Source organism: Culex quinquefasciatus, chromosome 3, assembly GCF_015732765.1.
Source record: "Culex quinquefasciatus strain JHB chromosome 3, VPISU_Cqui_1.0_pri_paternal, whole genome shotgun sequence".
Classification (NCBI taxonomy): Eukaryota; Metazoa; Arthropoda; class Insecta; order Diptera; family Culicidae; genus Culex; species Culex quinquefasciatus.
The window spans coordinates 136,440,061-136,456,399 of NC_051863.1; the positions used below are offsets into that span (position 1 = coordinate 136,440,061).

Consider the following 16,339-nt stretch of genomic DNA (forward strand, 5'->3'; position numbering starts at 1 on the left):
GGGTGAGATTGGTTCATATAAATTACCTGCATTTTTGTATGACCTAATGTCACCCCCCAGACCCAATGTCACCCCTGATGACGGTATCAAACTTTTGTTAGCAGGGTTGCCAGGTTCAAAAAATATGTCTAAATGCCGTGAAAAAAAATTGGAAAATTATGGCAAGCAAAAATTTACCAGTGAAAGATCGTATAGGGTAAAAAATGTGATTAAATATTGAATTGAAATTCATATTTTGTATTTAAATGGCTCATTTTTAATTAAGAGCAATTCCAACTCAAATCAGGATTTTTCTGGTGTATTTATACCCGACCCTCTCCGATTACAATGTAACTTTAAAGACATGTTATTGTAAGCTTATATAGGCAATTTTTGTGTATGTGGAGCCAATTGCAATGACATTAGAGAAGGTCGTAAGTGTTTTAAATATATTTGTATTTCGAAATTTAAATATTGCTCTATCTCAAAGCCGTTGCATTGTATCAAAAAGTGGTCAAAAACAAACTTTCCAAAAAAAAAAAGCTGAAAGAAACATATAAGCAACTTCTATGAGATTTTTCAATTTTAAAGTTTGAAAGCTAATTATTAAGGTGATGTCACGATTTTGTTTTTACTCAAAATTTTTGAGGATATATTTTAAGATGTTACAAAAAAATTCAAGAAAAATGCAGGGTGGTATGTATGAGTCTGAGAGTGTACGTTGAACTGTGCGGTTCGTTTTGTTCGGCGGGCTTGTTTCGGTTTCGTTTTTATAGTTTTTTGGACGTTCTGGTTCGGAAATTTCCCTAAAAGTGTCCGCGTAGTGGCAGCAATGTTTAGTTTGTCGTTCGCATTGGAAATTTTCGCGGTGAATTCGATGCTTTTCGAAAGTTTTCGCGTTTGTAATTGAAATGAAAGACTGGCTTCGCCATGTTTTTTCACATTTCGGGCCAAGACATGCCGCAGCGAGACTTATCACACTAATACCAAAGCATTGGTACTGTACTGTGAGAGAGTTTCTGAAAAGGAAGAGAATGGAACAAGGAGAAAGAAGAAAATAAGAGGGACTTTGCAAGCAAGCCACGTTTTGCTCTTGGTTAGCTTCTGTGGTGTGCGTGGTGTGTGTGAAAGCTGCTCGTGTTGAAGAGAGCGAGTGTGTATCGAGCGAGAGGCAGTCTACGCCGATGACAACGGTCATCATCACAGCTCCGCCATCATCGATGACGCTCTCTTTGAATACGCTCTCATGTGCTGATGAGAGAGCGAGAAGATTGATTGTCGAACGGTGGCACATGCTGTGGGGTGGGAGTGATGGTTTCGGGGGGTTTGTCATCATCGGAAGTTGGCTGCTTTGATCGGAGGTGTGTGCCTGTCAGCTGACTGTTGCTCAAACGTTGCCAGGTGTGAGAGCGACGGAAGTTTCTGTTGCTGCGTTCGCGATTCGCTCGCGGACTAAACAGTTGGTGCTTTCTGGGACTGCAGAGGGGTTGGATAGCCCGTCCCTTTTACATCGGAAACTGGAACGGTAGGGGAACTAGAGAGTGGTGTTGCACCTCAGGTATGCTTCTCTTTTTCAGATGTTAAAAGTCTGCAATGTTAAAGGTGAGTCTGCATTTTATTTTATTTATTTATTTTTTTGCATTGTATAATTACTACATGTGCACACATGTAAAAAACAAATAAAAATAAATAGTTATTTTTAAAATTTCATTAAATTTTTGAAATCACCAGAATTGGTGATCTATGTTATTACTTTTTAATAAATTTCACTTTCTCTACCAACAGAGAGCGAGTTGTGGCGCTATAACCACGGCAAATAGTGTCCAGGGCATTTGTGGAAATACGATGTCCCATCCTCGAGGGTCCCGGAGCACCAAAACTTCTTAGCATGGTGGCTCCCAACGATTAATTGCCTAAATAAACAGGAACGTGAGCGGGGGATCCCCACGTTTCTTCCTCCCCTGTAGATTCAGAAATGTATTGCTGTTTGAACATTCGTGTTCAAACTCAATCCAATTCAACGAATCATCTTTGCGGTGAACTTTACGCAGTTGGCCTGGCCGTTTCGACGTTTGTGATGTTTCAATGCATGTTAATGCAATGGCGCACTGCAAATGTTGATAATGACAAGAAGATGCTAGGCGTCAATCAACCTAAGGCATTCTCTAGGATGCCCTCGAAAGACTGGCTGCGCTAGGGTTAGATTAGATTAGATTAGAAAAATGCAGGGTGGTATGTATCTCCCTGAAAAATACAAAAATAATTTACTAAAACTTTTTTTCGAAAACTGGTCATTTAAAAAAAAACGATATTGAGACATTTAAAAAAACTGATAATGGGAATCAGTTCTCCGGACAATTTTACAAAAAAGTCTCCATATTGACCATTGTCCTAAGTTCAATTCATGTAAAGACACAGTAGTTTTAAAAAAATGTTGAAAAAATAGGGATTTGACCGCTTTTTTATGGATTTTGATAGACATGATATTTTTATCTCGTGAATATTTTTACCGGAAAGCTAGTCCAATTTGATACGATGCAACGGCTTCGAGACACAGAAACGTTTAAATTACGAAATACAAAAATATTTAAAGCACTTACGCCTTTCTCAAATGTCATTATCGAGTGAATTCATGAATTATTCATGAATTATTCTTGAATTCATTCAAGAATTGTGTTATTGGCACCACCATTCAGGATCAAAAACAATTCAAAATCGGATGAAAACCTAAAAATGGGCAAAACATTTCAAAGTCTGAAATCTGGAGATTTACCTGCCAACCTTGTTCGTAAATCTGACGATTTGTATGTTTATGTTTTATCTTGAAAACAAATTGTCAACACTGAAGCATAAGTACAATATTTCGATCATAATTTCAGCATTGATTAAATAGTTTTTAAACAAATTGGAGAAAAAAATTGTTTGTTCGACTCTAAGCAGGGGTGGAGCTGAAATATAAACATATTTGATAACAAAAATGTTTACCAAAGTGGATACAAGTTGGGTCATGCAAAAGCTTAAAATAAAGGAACGGATAATTAAACATTAACAGAGATAAACATATTTAGCAATTTGATGAAATAGTAATTTTTCTCTTAATTTTTGACTCAAGAAACAAAATACCATTTTTTATAAGTTTATAGAAAATGAAATGTAGACGCTGGAAATGGATAAAAAGGTTGTTAATTTAATTTCACTGATTCAATTAGAAAATACTGATCTCAAATATTAATTGCAACATTATTATTTTTATTATTTATTATGAAATAAATTATAAATCAGAATAACGAAGCAATAGATTTGTCTTGAGATTATTTAACAAATCGTAAGAAGTTTGGTTAGTTTTTGATGAGTAAAAAAACATAATTTCATTTGAGTCTTCACACTTAATTTATTTCAAATTATCAAATATCAACAAATTTGAGATATCAACAAATTTCCATTTCTTAAAATGAGTTTAATTTTATTTTGTAGCGTTCTTTGCTATCGCAAACATGAACAATATTTGAACATAAATTTCAAAATAAATTTTATTCATAATGAAATATTTCCAATAAATAAAAAACCTAAATAACTTTTTTATAGTTTTAAAGAATTTTAAATTGCTTAATTAAAAACAAATGATTGTATGTAGTAAAAATTAAAAAAAAAGTCGCTGACTCAAATCAGTTTGCGATCGGCTCTACTTTGATCACATAAAAATTTCTTAAAAACATCAAGGACACATTTGGCAGCAATTTCCACCATGCCAAATTCTAATCGACGGCAAACTGTGGTAAAGCGGGCCAAAAGAGCGTCGCACTGGTATTTTATTAGATTATCTCCTCTCTGAGCAATAAAACAATAAAACAATGAGCATATTCGCGTGTGACTCGGGTCGACGGACGGAGTAGGCAAAGAAATTCACGAAGTATTTGTATCGCTGGGTAAAGCGATTGACCAAGCCGCTGGCAGCTGGCGAATCGTGTTCATTCGCGAATGGTTGTGCGCTCCTGTCGGCGAAGATTCGTTCGGCGATGAGTGAATCATTTTCGATCTTTCAACCGAAAATCAAGACCCTTGGTTATAGGAACATTGGAAATAATTGAAAGACTTACTTTAAAAAAATGATAATTGAAAGACTTAGGAACAAATTCGGAGAAACGGAATTCAGAGTAATGGATCGTCTCTGTATATAGAAGTGACAAGATTGTGTTATCACGACAATTTGCTTGATAGAGAATAATCGTCAGTTGCAATACATTCACACTCATACACCACTAATACCAAAGTGGCAACAAATAAATCTACACCTTCAATTATGAGACAAAAATTGAACTTATTGGATTCACACAATATTATCAGAAAAACAATAAAGTTAACACATTTTTTCAGTAAATTAATCAATCATTGTAAAAAGACAAATAAAAATAAAAATACAAAAAAGAGAGTTTGTTATCAACAAGTTGTGGAAAGGAAAGAAACAAATAGTTAGAAAGAGGGGGACTTCAAACAGATAATTGGATCCAAAAGAAAAAGTTCAGAATACAACATAAGAGAAGAACAGTGAAAAGGGTAGGACTACATTCTAGAAACTCACAACACGCTACACAGGTTGGGGGAGAAAAACTACCGTTTGTACGAAAGACACTCACCTCCTATTAGTGGTAGTAGATTTGATTGGTTACATGTGAACATGAAGGGATGAAATTTGTAATTTGAGCCCAAAAGAGGTACACCACACAAACGATTTGATCCGGAAACGAATGAGGTTGGTGGGAGCAGATTTGAATTTTGTGATTGTGATGACAATTTACAGAAATAGAGTAAAAAACACAGAAAGAAAGAAACAGACACGTATTTTTGGTGAGCGATATTGGTTTTTGGTTAAATTATTTAGGGTTATGACTACGTGATACAGTTCAGAGAGCAGATATCCTTTATCCCATGATATCTGTTCACTGTGATTGCCAAGACCAAATCCCATGTGTATGTGTGATAAACTCTAGCTTTGATTATTAGCAAAGTTACGGTGTGCTGTATGACTCTATAAAGGATTGGTGCTAACGAGGTCGTGAATCCGAATGAACAAATGGTGCAATCTGTTAAAAACGGCCTCTGCTAAAATGGAACAAATGATAAATGTCCTTTCCGTTTTTTATTCTCTTCCCAGTTAAAATTCCCACCAAATAGAGAGGAAACAGTCCCATTTCCCACTTTTATTTTACCTTTGTCATCAGATCTTTGGCTCTGGATTCGAACAAATGCTCCAACTTCTGGGTGTCCACGTTGGCCTCCGGCAGCTCGTCCCAAATGGTGCGGTGTATCGTCGCCGGGATCATGTCCTCGCGTACTTCCTTCCAGAAAAGTTTTACCTAGGGAAGGAGACAAAGGGGGAGGGAAATTGGAAACAAAGTTAGAGCACACACCGGAAAAAGAATGGAAAATGCAACACGCGGGCTCTCGCTGGACGCGGGAGCGAAAAATGGAAAAGTTAAATTGCTTTTCGATTCAGCTGCTGGGATAAATCATGGTGTCGATATCAATTAGATTTGATAGCACTCCTCAATTTGAATGGGCTAACACTTTTAAATACACTTTTTCAACTTTAAGGATAAATCCCATGGTAAAATCTCATGCATAAGCATGCTCATCACCTTTGCGTAATTCGCTACGTTTTTGTAAATTAACCTTTCTCGTATTTTTTTATTAGAATGAAACATTGTTCATGAATTCTTTAAGTCAAAATTGTCAAAACTTTGCATCATTGGTTATCAGTGTTGGGGAATAGTGAGAAAATGGAAAGCTTTTCTCAATCGCGAGCAAGGGAGAGAACATGTAGTCCTTTCCTCTCCTCTCTCGCGCTGGCCTTTTTTCTCGCGTTCTCGCTCTCGCCGTGAGATCTCGCGAGCGCCCCATGCAAGCCATTCATTCCAAGATAGCAATTTGTTTATCAGGTTTATAAATGCGAATGAAACGATTGTTAAGTGGTGTAACTTCAATAGTTGCGTTGTTTTTTTTTTCGTTTTACTTCTCGTGAGCGGACAATGCTTTCTCGCGAGCTATCCCGTTCGCGAGCGGGGGGAGAACGGGCAATCGGCGAGTTGCTCTCGGCAGCTCGGGACTCGCAGCAAAAACTCAAGAGAGACGATTTTTTTCTCGCGAAGGTGCGAGAATGCCAACGCTGGTACATATATTATTTGTATGTGTTTTAGGAGACTAAAAAAGGCATCTTTTGCGCTAAAGCTACAAAAATTTGTATTTTTAGAAAAAAATCTAAAATATGGTCAAATAAAATTCAGAAATCATTTTGCATAAAGTGCACAAATTTCAAGTGACAGTCCAGCCTAGATTATCCGAAGGTCTTGAGAAATTTCACTTCAGATAATCGAATCACGAAAAAAAATGTTTTTTTCATTGTCTTAGGGACCATCCATACACAACGTGGACACATTTTTGGTAATCTGTTGCCCCCCCCCCCCCTCGTGGACAATTGTCCATACAAAACAAAACTTTTTGTATGGATCGTGGACAATCGCCATACCCCCTAAAGTGTCCACGTGGTTTATGAATGGTCCCTTATTATTTATTGTCGAGCTAAGATATGACACCTAATCAACTATAAAGTTATTTAGAATTTAGAATATTAAGATCCAAGATGGCGGCCAAAATGGCGGTGATGAAATATTTACAAAAATTGCTATAAGCAATCAACCATTAATATTTTGCTAAAATAGGGTCGAAGAACTCAAATTTGATGTTAAAACAAAAAAAAATTGTGTTTTGTTCATGATTTGAATATTCTCACACTTCTGATAATCAAGTTTGGACAGTTTACTCAGTTTAAGATGGAATTTTTCGAAAAATGTTCAGTTTTTTTAATTAAAAATACTTCTAGAAGAAAAAGGTACCATGCAAACAAAATATTCGAAAAAAAACCTACTATTTTCCTTTTTTTGATATTGTAGATCGGACTTCCGTTTGCTGAAAAAAAGCCTTTTGAAGCTTACATTATGTAAAGAATTAGTTTTTCCCAGTGTTAACTAACTACCCCTTATTTTTTACAATATACCATAAACCATTTTGAATTGTAAATCGTGGTCTCAAAATTTTAAAATTGATTTTATGTAAAAGAACAGAAAATTTCACAAAAGTTTTGATTTTCTAACATTAAAAATCATATCATTTTTTTCCGAGATATTGCAATTTCAAAAATTAGGGATTATTAAGTAACACTTAGAAAAAATACAAATCAGTCGAAAGGTCATCTTGCGTCTTATAGTTCCTTTTTTTAATTTGTTTGACAATAATTTATTTTTTTTTTCAAAAAAAATCACTTGAAAAAAAATATCTCCAGTATGTACCAGATTTCACACCACCCTAAAATTAAGCGCAATAGATGCCTGTTTAAGTCCTCTAAAACTTTTAAATATATCAAAATACGTATTTTGTGAATTTAATTGATGATAAAATGTCGAATTAAAAAAGGGTAATTTCTTTTCCGTAAACCTATTTTTTAAAAAGTCCTAATCATAGCCTGCAGTTTTGCCAAAACACCAAAATTTTGCAGAAAATATTTAAAACTCTACTAAAAATCTTGTCGTGAAATGAGTCCTGAAAGAGCAATTAAAAAAATTTGTCATGTTTCATATCTCGCCAAAATTTTCAAAGTCCCCTAAAAGTGAAGGGAAGCTGAGTAAAAAGAAGAATTCCAAAAATATCCGAAAAAATACAAAGTTCAGCACCAACAAAATTAAACTTTCAAATATCAGCTTATGAAGCGAGTCAATACAAATTATTCTAAGTGCCGGAAATTTAAAATGATAAATAAATAAAATAGAAAATTTAGTTTTATCATGGAAAATACGTAATGATGACTGTCACTACTCGAGAAGTTAACTTTAAGATGCAAAAAAAAACAAGCCAGATTCGTTGAAATTGATGTCACCAACGAACATTCGGCCCGGAAAGCTTATTTTAAAAACTAATTTAGCCATCTCAAAAAACAATATGTTTCGAGTGGCAGTTCAGGTAAAACCAAGTTTGTTCAAATAAAAAAAGGTTAAAATCGAAAAATATCTATGCGATAGAATTATGTTTAGAAAACATTCAAACATTTCTTACATTTATCAATAAATTGTTTGAATGCTTAGAATCATTTTCTAAGTCAAGTCGACACCATGCCGCCACGCGGAAATGAACCCGTTCCGCGATAGCCATCTTCACACTTATACCCGCGTGGTCCCGTTGCTACTCCCAGCACAATACTCACAGTCTTTTTATTCTTCTTGATTGTGTTCATCCCGCTCAGGTCACCCACGCTGCCGGCAATTCCGTTGGTCATGGCGGCCGGGTTCATCAGCAGGCCACCGCCACCGTTGGCGAATATCATCGGGGGCGCCATCGGGTTGACCCGTCCACCGGCGCCCATCATCATGTTCGGGGGCGGCGGCATCATCATTCCGCCGGCTGGTGGCGGTGGTGGAGGAACGGCCCCGCCGAAGCCCCGCGGCGCCAGCACGTCCTTATCGTCGTCCGAGGTGAGATCGGTAAAGTCCAGGTCGCACAGATTCAGCTTGCGGGTCATGTTTTTGATAATTTCCTCCCAGTGGAGTTCGTTTTCGGACTTTTTCTGCTGCTCCGCAGCCGTGGCCGTGGCCAGCTTCTTGATGTCGCTGTCGACGGAGGGCGAGCGGGAAATGTCCTTGTTGCTTTTGCTCTTGGCCAGGCCCTCTTTGGCTTTGGAGATGAGGCCGGACATGTCGCCGATTTGGCGGTTCGCCTGGGCCGATTTGTCCTCCTGGGGGCTCAGCGGCAGGCTGCTCAGCTTCTGCGTCAGGTCCTTCACGGTGTGGTCTTTTTTGAGCTGCAGAATCAGCTTCTTTTCCTCGTTGTCGGAGTCCACTGATTTTTTGTTTGTGTGGAAATGAAAAGAGAAATACATGTTAGAGATACAACAGTTTCGGGATGATTTGGAAAAAAAATATTGCTGGAAATAATAGAAAAGTTTTAAAGAGACTTAAACGTTCAACAATACTCTTTCATCAAACAAACTTTTTGAACATGTTTTATCTATGATATTTTTGTTTTTTTTTACTTTCCAACAAGATTGAAAATGCTCAATGTTGACACTTGCAGTCAGCCAAGACCACTGTGATGTAAACATCACAGACAAAAACTCTAGAAATTTGTAACAATCAATGGGCCACAGAGTAACCCAGAGCAAACAGTCAAGGAGTCATTACACTACCGCAAACAAACAAACTCGCACTTTTTCGTGTTTGACAGTTTGCGGCAAACTCGCAAACAAGGCAAAATGTATGCAGGATGACGTTCCAGGCAAACAAGCAAAACAAGCAAACTGGCACACTGTCAAAAAGGGCTAGTTTGTTTGTTTGTTTGCCGTAGTGTAATAGCTCCTTCAGAAGAAAAGTCATTTCAATGTTTGGCTCCATAAGGTTTGCTGGTACCTGCGATGTACCCCGAAGTGGAACCAAAAATCAAATGACAGTGGTGACTCTGTGTTACTCTGTGAATGTTGTTGTTTATTTTATTAACGTGACTTTAGCCTAGAAAGGTCTCGTTTGTTTCGATGTTTGCATAATGTCATTAAAGAAAAAAAGTTCTAAAAAATATATGTTTTTGCAAACGTAGATATTAACAACTTTTCATGAAAACAAAACAATTAAATTTTCCACGAAACAAATGAAGCAACACAAAAAAAATCACAATAAACATACCTTGCGTCGAGTCCTGCTTCCCATTCTGCTCCACGTGACTTCCATTGGACATTACATTACCGTTGACATACCCGTTGACTCCACCACTCCCACCATTACGCTGCCGATGTTCATGGTCCTTCCCATTCTGCAGATTCTGCTGCTTACCCCCATACCCATTCAAATACCCATTGGTACTCCCGTACCCGTTGATCTCCCCATAGCTCCCATTCATCTTAATATTGGGACTCTCGTTCTCGTCCAACTCCTCCGGACTGCTGGTCATGCTCCTCCCGTTCGGCATGTTCCCGTTCAGATCCAGCGTCTTGCCGTACCCATTGCCGTTGGCGTTGTAGTGCCCGTTGGTTCCGTTGTGCTTACCGTTCAGCAGCAGGTTCTTGCTGTTCCTGTACTCGACCGCGTGGTGATCCGAGGTTCGACCTCCAAGATCTCCGAGGTTATGGTTATTAGTGTTATGCTTAGTATAGATCACAGACTGAGTTAGGCTTGGAATGCGCGGCGAAGTCGTCGTCGTCGTCGGTTCGTACTCGTTGATGGTTGCGTTGCAGAGTCGGGCCGTACCGTTGCTCCGCAGTCGAACTGGAGGTTGGGGTTGCTGGATTGGCGCTGGAGTGTGGGTTAGGATGTAACCTTTAGGGGGAAGGCACACAAAAGCGCAGAAATGCAAACAAGAACGCAGGGTTAGTGACAAAAAAGAGGGGCGTTCATCTCACACGACAGCGAGATTAGGTGTGGAGAAGCGGACGTTTTAGGTCATGTTTGCGACGCAACTTACCGTGACCGTTGGTCTCCTCCTGCGCCTTGAACTGGGTCAGTTCCTGCTGTTCCCTCATGAAACTCTTCTGCCGTTCGGCCCGCTCGCGTCTCCTCCGAAGACCGGGCGTTACCCCGGTAGTATCACGCGAAGTGTCCCGATAGCCACCACCCCCACCAAGATTGTGATCCGCCGAGTTCGCCGAACTCGAGCTGTCCTCGTCGTGCGCTTGCTGCTGCACGGCTTGCCGTAACGAGCCGTACACCATGACCGGGGCCACCGGAGGAGGCAGTGGAGGTGGAGGCGGCGGCGGAATACTCGGCGGCATGGACATCAACAGTGACGGCGGAGGTGGCGGTGGAACCGGTGGAGGTTGAGCCGACGGAGCCGTTCCCGTACTGTGTCGGCGTGACTTCCGCCGGTCGTTTTCGTTCGACCTGTACCGCAGCGTCTTGCGCACCGTATTGTCCGGAATTCGAATCCCGTCCGTTTCGCCGTCCTCGAACCTCAGCACCGTTTCGTACAGCTGCAGCTGGTCCAGCAGGTCCAGGTCGGTGCCCGGCCGGGACATGTACCGCTGGATGATGCCCTCCATGCCCTGCTGCTCCAGGAAGTCGCTCTCGTCGTAGAAGCTGTCCTGGTCGCTGAGGCCCGAAAGGGTCTTGTTGATCAGCGAGGTCGCGTAGATGAGCAGCTCGGTGTCGGCGTTTTCGTAGTCTTTGAGGAGTCTGGAGAAAACAGAATTATTTTTTAGATTTAATAATGATTATGTTAAAACATTAAATGTATCCATCAAGGTTGTAAACGATAAAATTATCGAGGTTCGATAACGATAACGATGATTCTATCGATATTGTCGGGACGATAACGAGAGAATCACCGTTATCGTTATTCAGATGATTCTATCGGCGATAATTTTATCAACGATAGCGGACGATAACTTATTTTTAATATATTTCTAAAATTGACTTAATCCAACCAAATCTTGTTGATTTTTCAAAGCTTTCTCTTAGAAAATATTTTTTTGATAATATCACAAAATACCGTATTTTCTCGAAAATTCATATTTTTTATAATTCGCAATATCAAATTTTGCATGTAATTTAGCTGTTTTAGAGTATTTTTTTATAATATGGTAAGTTTTAAAGTCAAAAATCATAAAAATCACAAAATACTGAATTTTTTGAAAGGGTATCAAACGAAGCGAAATTTTGTATGCTTTTTCACTGTTCTAGTATTTTAGAAATTAAATGCTGTATTTTTCACAAAATACCACATTTTCATCAAATACCGCATTTTTTTCAAAAATTCTCAAATTTCATAATTTGCAACATGGGTTTGATACGAAAGTGAAGCAAAATGTTGTATGCTTTTTCACTTTTATGGAGCTTTTAAATGAATACTAAAATTTTCAACAAAATACCGCATTTTTTTAAGCTACCAAAACTGGGGTCAATCGGGACACATGGGGCGAATTGGGACAGCAGTTTTAACCATGTTGGAGCACAATATTTTGATTTTTCTGGTTGGTTTCGATAAGAACTGACTCAGGCCAACAAAATGTGTGCATCCATTTCCGAATTTAAAAGCTTTAAGTGCTTTAAAAACTGCTGTCCCTATTCAGACTGTAGTCCCGATTCACCCCAGATTACGGTACTAAAATATTCATAATTTGCAATAAACGCTTTGAAATTGGATGTTCACTGTTTTAGATTTTTTTAATAAAATAACCAAATTTTCATAAAATCTAATTTGCAATATGGCTATCAAACGATTTGAAATTTTGCGTGCAATTTCACTGTTTAGAGTTTTATCAGTAAAAAAACTCAAGTTTCAAAGTATAAATAAATAAAAAATCATAAAATAATGTTAACGCCACTTTGTACAAGACACCGTATATTTAAAAAAAAATACTAAATATTAACAAAATAACGCATTTTTTTGGAAAATACTCAAATTTTCATAATTTGCAATATGGATATCAAACGATTTGAAATTTTGTCAGTATTTTCACTGTGTTAGAGTTTTTTGAATGAAATGCTAAAATTTTCACAAAATACCGTATTGTATTGAGTATTTGCAATACAATTTGAAATTTTGCGAGTATTATCACAAGTTTTCACAAAATATCGCATTATTTTTTCAAAAATACTGTAATTTTCACAAAATACCGTATTTTTCGAAAATACTCAACTTTTCATAATTTTTTTTTATTAGAATGTTTTTGTTAAATACTAAAATTTTCACAAAATTGATTTTTATGAAAAAAAAAATCACAAAATATTTTTTTTTGAAAATACTTGAATTTTCATCATTTACAACATGGGTTTGATACAAAGCGAAGTTCTCAACCGCATTATTTTACTACAAATGTTTTATTCTTAAAATCTCTAAAACTGTTAATGCAAACACAATTTCACTTATTAAATTATCAGTACTTTAAAAAATACCGATTTTTTGAAAAATTTAGTATTTTATTCAAAAAACAAAAACAGTGAAAATGCATGCAGAATTTCGAATCGTTTGATACGGTATTTGTGAAGATTTGAGTATTTTTTGACAAAAATACTAACTAGAAAACTAGAACATTTAATTCCAAAAATACTATAACAGTGAAAAAGCATACCAAATTTTTGCATCATTTAATACAAATTTGATACCTCGGCCCAGACTCGATTATTCGAAGGCCTCGGAAAAATTTTAGTTCGGATAATGAATCTTCGGATAATCGAATCACGAAAAAAAATGTCTTATTTTTTATGGTTGATCTTAGGTATGATTATCGAGTCTGGACTGTACTTTCAAAAAAATACGGTATTTTGTGTTTTTTTGTAGTATTTATACTTTGATACTAATTATACTATCAAAAAGAAAATAATAATACCCTAACACAGTGAAAATGCATGCAAAATTTCGTATCGTTTGACACCCATATTGCGAATTATAAAAAAATTGAGTATTTTCGAGAAAATAGGGTATTTTGTGATTTATTTTTCGATTAAATTATCGCCGATAGAATTGATTAGACTAGATTATTGTTATCGTTATAGAACCTAAATAATTTTATCGTTAACAACCTTGGTAGCTTCGATCTTTAGCTTCTTGGACCTTTTAGATATTTAACTTTGTTAATTGTAAACATTTATTTAAAATTAATTTTAGCAAAGTCAATTACACTTACTTCATAATGTTATTCCAGGGCACCACCCCGCGGGCCGTATCGACGAACCGAATGCCGCTGACCATGAGGTAGCAGTTGCCCTCGCAGTACTCGACAAACACCAGCAGCAGCTTGAGGGCCGTCTTGACCACTAGCCGGTACTTGGACGCAATCAACGAGTACAGCCACTGGATCGTGGGCGAATGCTTCATGACCCCGTTCATCCCATCCACGTACAGCATGACCTGGCCCAGGGCCCGCAGGATGTAGTTCTGGTAGTTCTGGTCGGCCTCGTTTCCGATCTGCACCAGGCAGTTTAGCCCGCCGAGCGCCACGAAGCCATGCACCAGGTCTTTGTCCTCCTGGAAGATCTGCTTCAGCGAGAAGAGCGCCCTCCGCAGCTCACGGCCATCGCAGGAGAGGAGTTTTTCTGGAAAATAACAAAGAAGAAAAAAACGAAATAAAGGTTAATCTCCGACCTAGATCAACCCAGCAAATATTATTCTGTCAGCTGTCGAGGACTTTTCCCATCGAGGCTCTACCCTAAACCACATACACACACCCGAGGAGATAAGCCTTGTCAAAATGGAAAAAGCCTCTGCCCCAACACGATACAAACAATTGGAACAACAGCAATTCTATCAGAGAGAAAATCCCCCGCATCGAATTGCTATTGAGAACGACAAACAATCAACCCAACCAGGCCATTTAAGAGGGAACAAGGCTCGAGTGAGCGAAAAAGGGAAACAAAAGTGGAGGAAAACTTTTTGGGGCCAGGACCTTTTCGCTTCTACTCCCGAGGGGGGCGGGAAAACTTTTTCCGGCGATTACCTTCCAGACGCGCAGTGGTGGAGCAGTGGCGTGGAGAATTTGGAGGGAAGATAACCTTTAAAATTGCCAAACTGAAACACGTTTCGCAAAACTGTTCTGATTGTTTGCCAAATATTGTTTTTTTTTTGTAAAGCTAATTTTGTTTTCATAATTTCTCGCCCAAACTTTTCCAAAGGTTAGATTCGCGTAGAAAATTCGTGTCCTTAAAAATCATCCCAACGATTCTCTCAAATCCAAAATGCACCAAAACACTGCACCCGGAGAAGAAGTCGCTGCACAAACTCCCATCCATCACCCTGATTGGCAACGAAACGCAAGACCATTACGCGACCGGTCCCTCGCAGGCTCTTCCGTAATGTCATTCCGCCAACATTGGGATCGTTTGTCTCTCTAGTGGCCACGGCTGCTGCTGGCGCCTGATGCAACGTGTGCCACCTCCATCACCATCGCGATGAAAGAGAAAGGATTGCCCGCGGCCAAATTTGAATCCGGAGTCACGTGTTGCTTGAACTGAGATTCTGCAAACTCAAGTGCACATGATTGAACCTTGTGAGAAGCTTCTTTCGCGTGTTCAGAGCGACCTTCCCGACTAGGAAACAGATCCAGGAAAAGCTCAGCTCAAAGGAAACCGGCGAGGACAATGAAAAACGTCACCCGAGGGCAATTGTGCGAAAGGAAATAGTGGGAGGGTGACTTCCTTCTTTTGACATTGTTTATCTTTTGATAGAAATAAAAAAGAAGTTTTGCTGAGAGAAAATGTTACGACAAGGTCGACGGTTTCGGGCTAGGAGAAATCCATGGGTGTCGAAAAGAGAGGGGGTATCCGATTTCAGCTCGATTGACAATTTTTCTCGTTTTATTTTTTCTTCACTTAGAGACGGTGTTTCGTGTAAGTTTCGTTTGGAGTTGGACGAATATTTGGGAAGGTGAGTGGTCCAAAAAGTTGTTGTTCGATTTTTTCATGTGAAAGCTTTCAATGTTTCATCTATTATTAGATGAATTTTATAAGTCGCTCAAGGAGGTATTAGACTATGGCAAATAAACAAACAAACTCGCACTTTTTTGTGTTGGATAGTTTTCAAACAATATCACAAACAATATTGCCAAGTGTATGCAGGCTGACGTTTCTGCAAACAAACAAGCAAACAAACATAGCAGGCAAACTGTCAAAAAGTTTGTTTGGTCAGGTAAGCCGAACCTTTTGGCACTGCGGACCAAATATTTGGGCCGGAAACTATTGCATTATATTTTTCAGAGGTCCTGATCGCAAAATTAAGTGGACAATTGATTTTCCGAAAAATGATGCCATTCTGGAGCTTTATTTGTGTCTTCAAAAGAGTTGTTGCAAATTGGAAGGGACATCTTTTAGCTTTGTTGAAATTTAGGGTGGTTCACGATTAGGGTGTTTTTGAAATTCTAACTTTTTATCAATATTTTAAAGATTTTTTTGTCTTCCAAAAACTGGTTGGGCTTGCCATTCCAAGCAACTTTGACGAAGGCATCAACATTTTATCTGGCAAAGTACACAGTAAAAAAATGTATAAATTTGGAAGGTGTAATTTTGGAAGGTTGAATATTACCTCTTTTTTGTTGTAATTGTACCTCCATTCAGACTGAAAAGTGAAATAGCTTCAGATAAGTGGTAAAATTATACATTTTCAGTGGTAAAATTGCACTTTTTTTCTGACATAAAATATGTACTCATTCCCAGATGTAATAATACCATGATTTTTTTACTGTGTACGTCTGATACGAGAAAGGCTGAACGAAGTTTCGCGTATATCTCTTTATCCAGATTTGATTGGCACTAAGTCAATTTATAGATTTTTATAATCAGAAAAAATATACCAAAAGTGGTTCAGGAAATATAAGCAACAGAAAAATTAATTGTCAGAC

The 16,339-nt window shown here is 38.1% G+C and overlaps 1 protein-coding gene across 4 annotated transcripts in view; it reads right to left on the reverse strand.

Moving 5' to 3' along the window:
* Positions 1-16,339, reverse strand: part of LOC6038611 (FH1/FH2 domain-containing protein 1) — a 180,301-nt gene that overhangs the window by 13,230 nt on the left and 150,732 nt on the right. For 3 of the 4 annotated variants that reach the window (XR_005278157.1, XM_038259309.1, XM_038259311.1), the window contains 5 exons: positions 13,634-14,042; positions 10,474-11,180; positions 9,699-10,328; positions 8,231-8,862; positions 5,187-5,333 (listed from right to left, as the gene is read on the reverse strand). Coding sequence is in view for 3 of the 4 variants with exons in the window: in XM_038259309.1 (XP_038115237.1) it covers positions 5,187-5,333; positions 8,231-8,862; positions 9,699-10,328; positions 10,474-11,180; positions 13,634-14,042 (2,525 nt within the window). In the remaining variant the exon portion in view is untranslated. Of the gene's footprint in view, positions 1-5,185; positions 5,334-8,230; positions 8,863-9,698; positions 10,329-10,473; positions 11,181-13,633; positions 14,043-16,339 lie in introns of all 4 variants that reach the window. The other variant, XM_038259310.1, reaches the window with a different exon arrangement.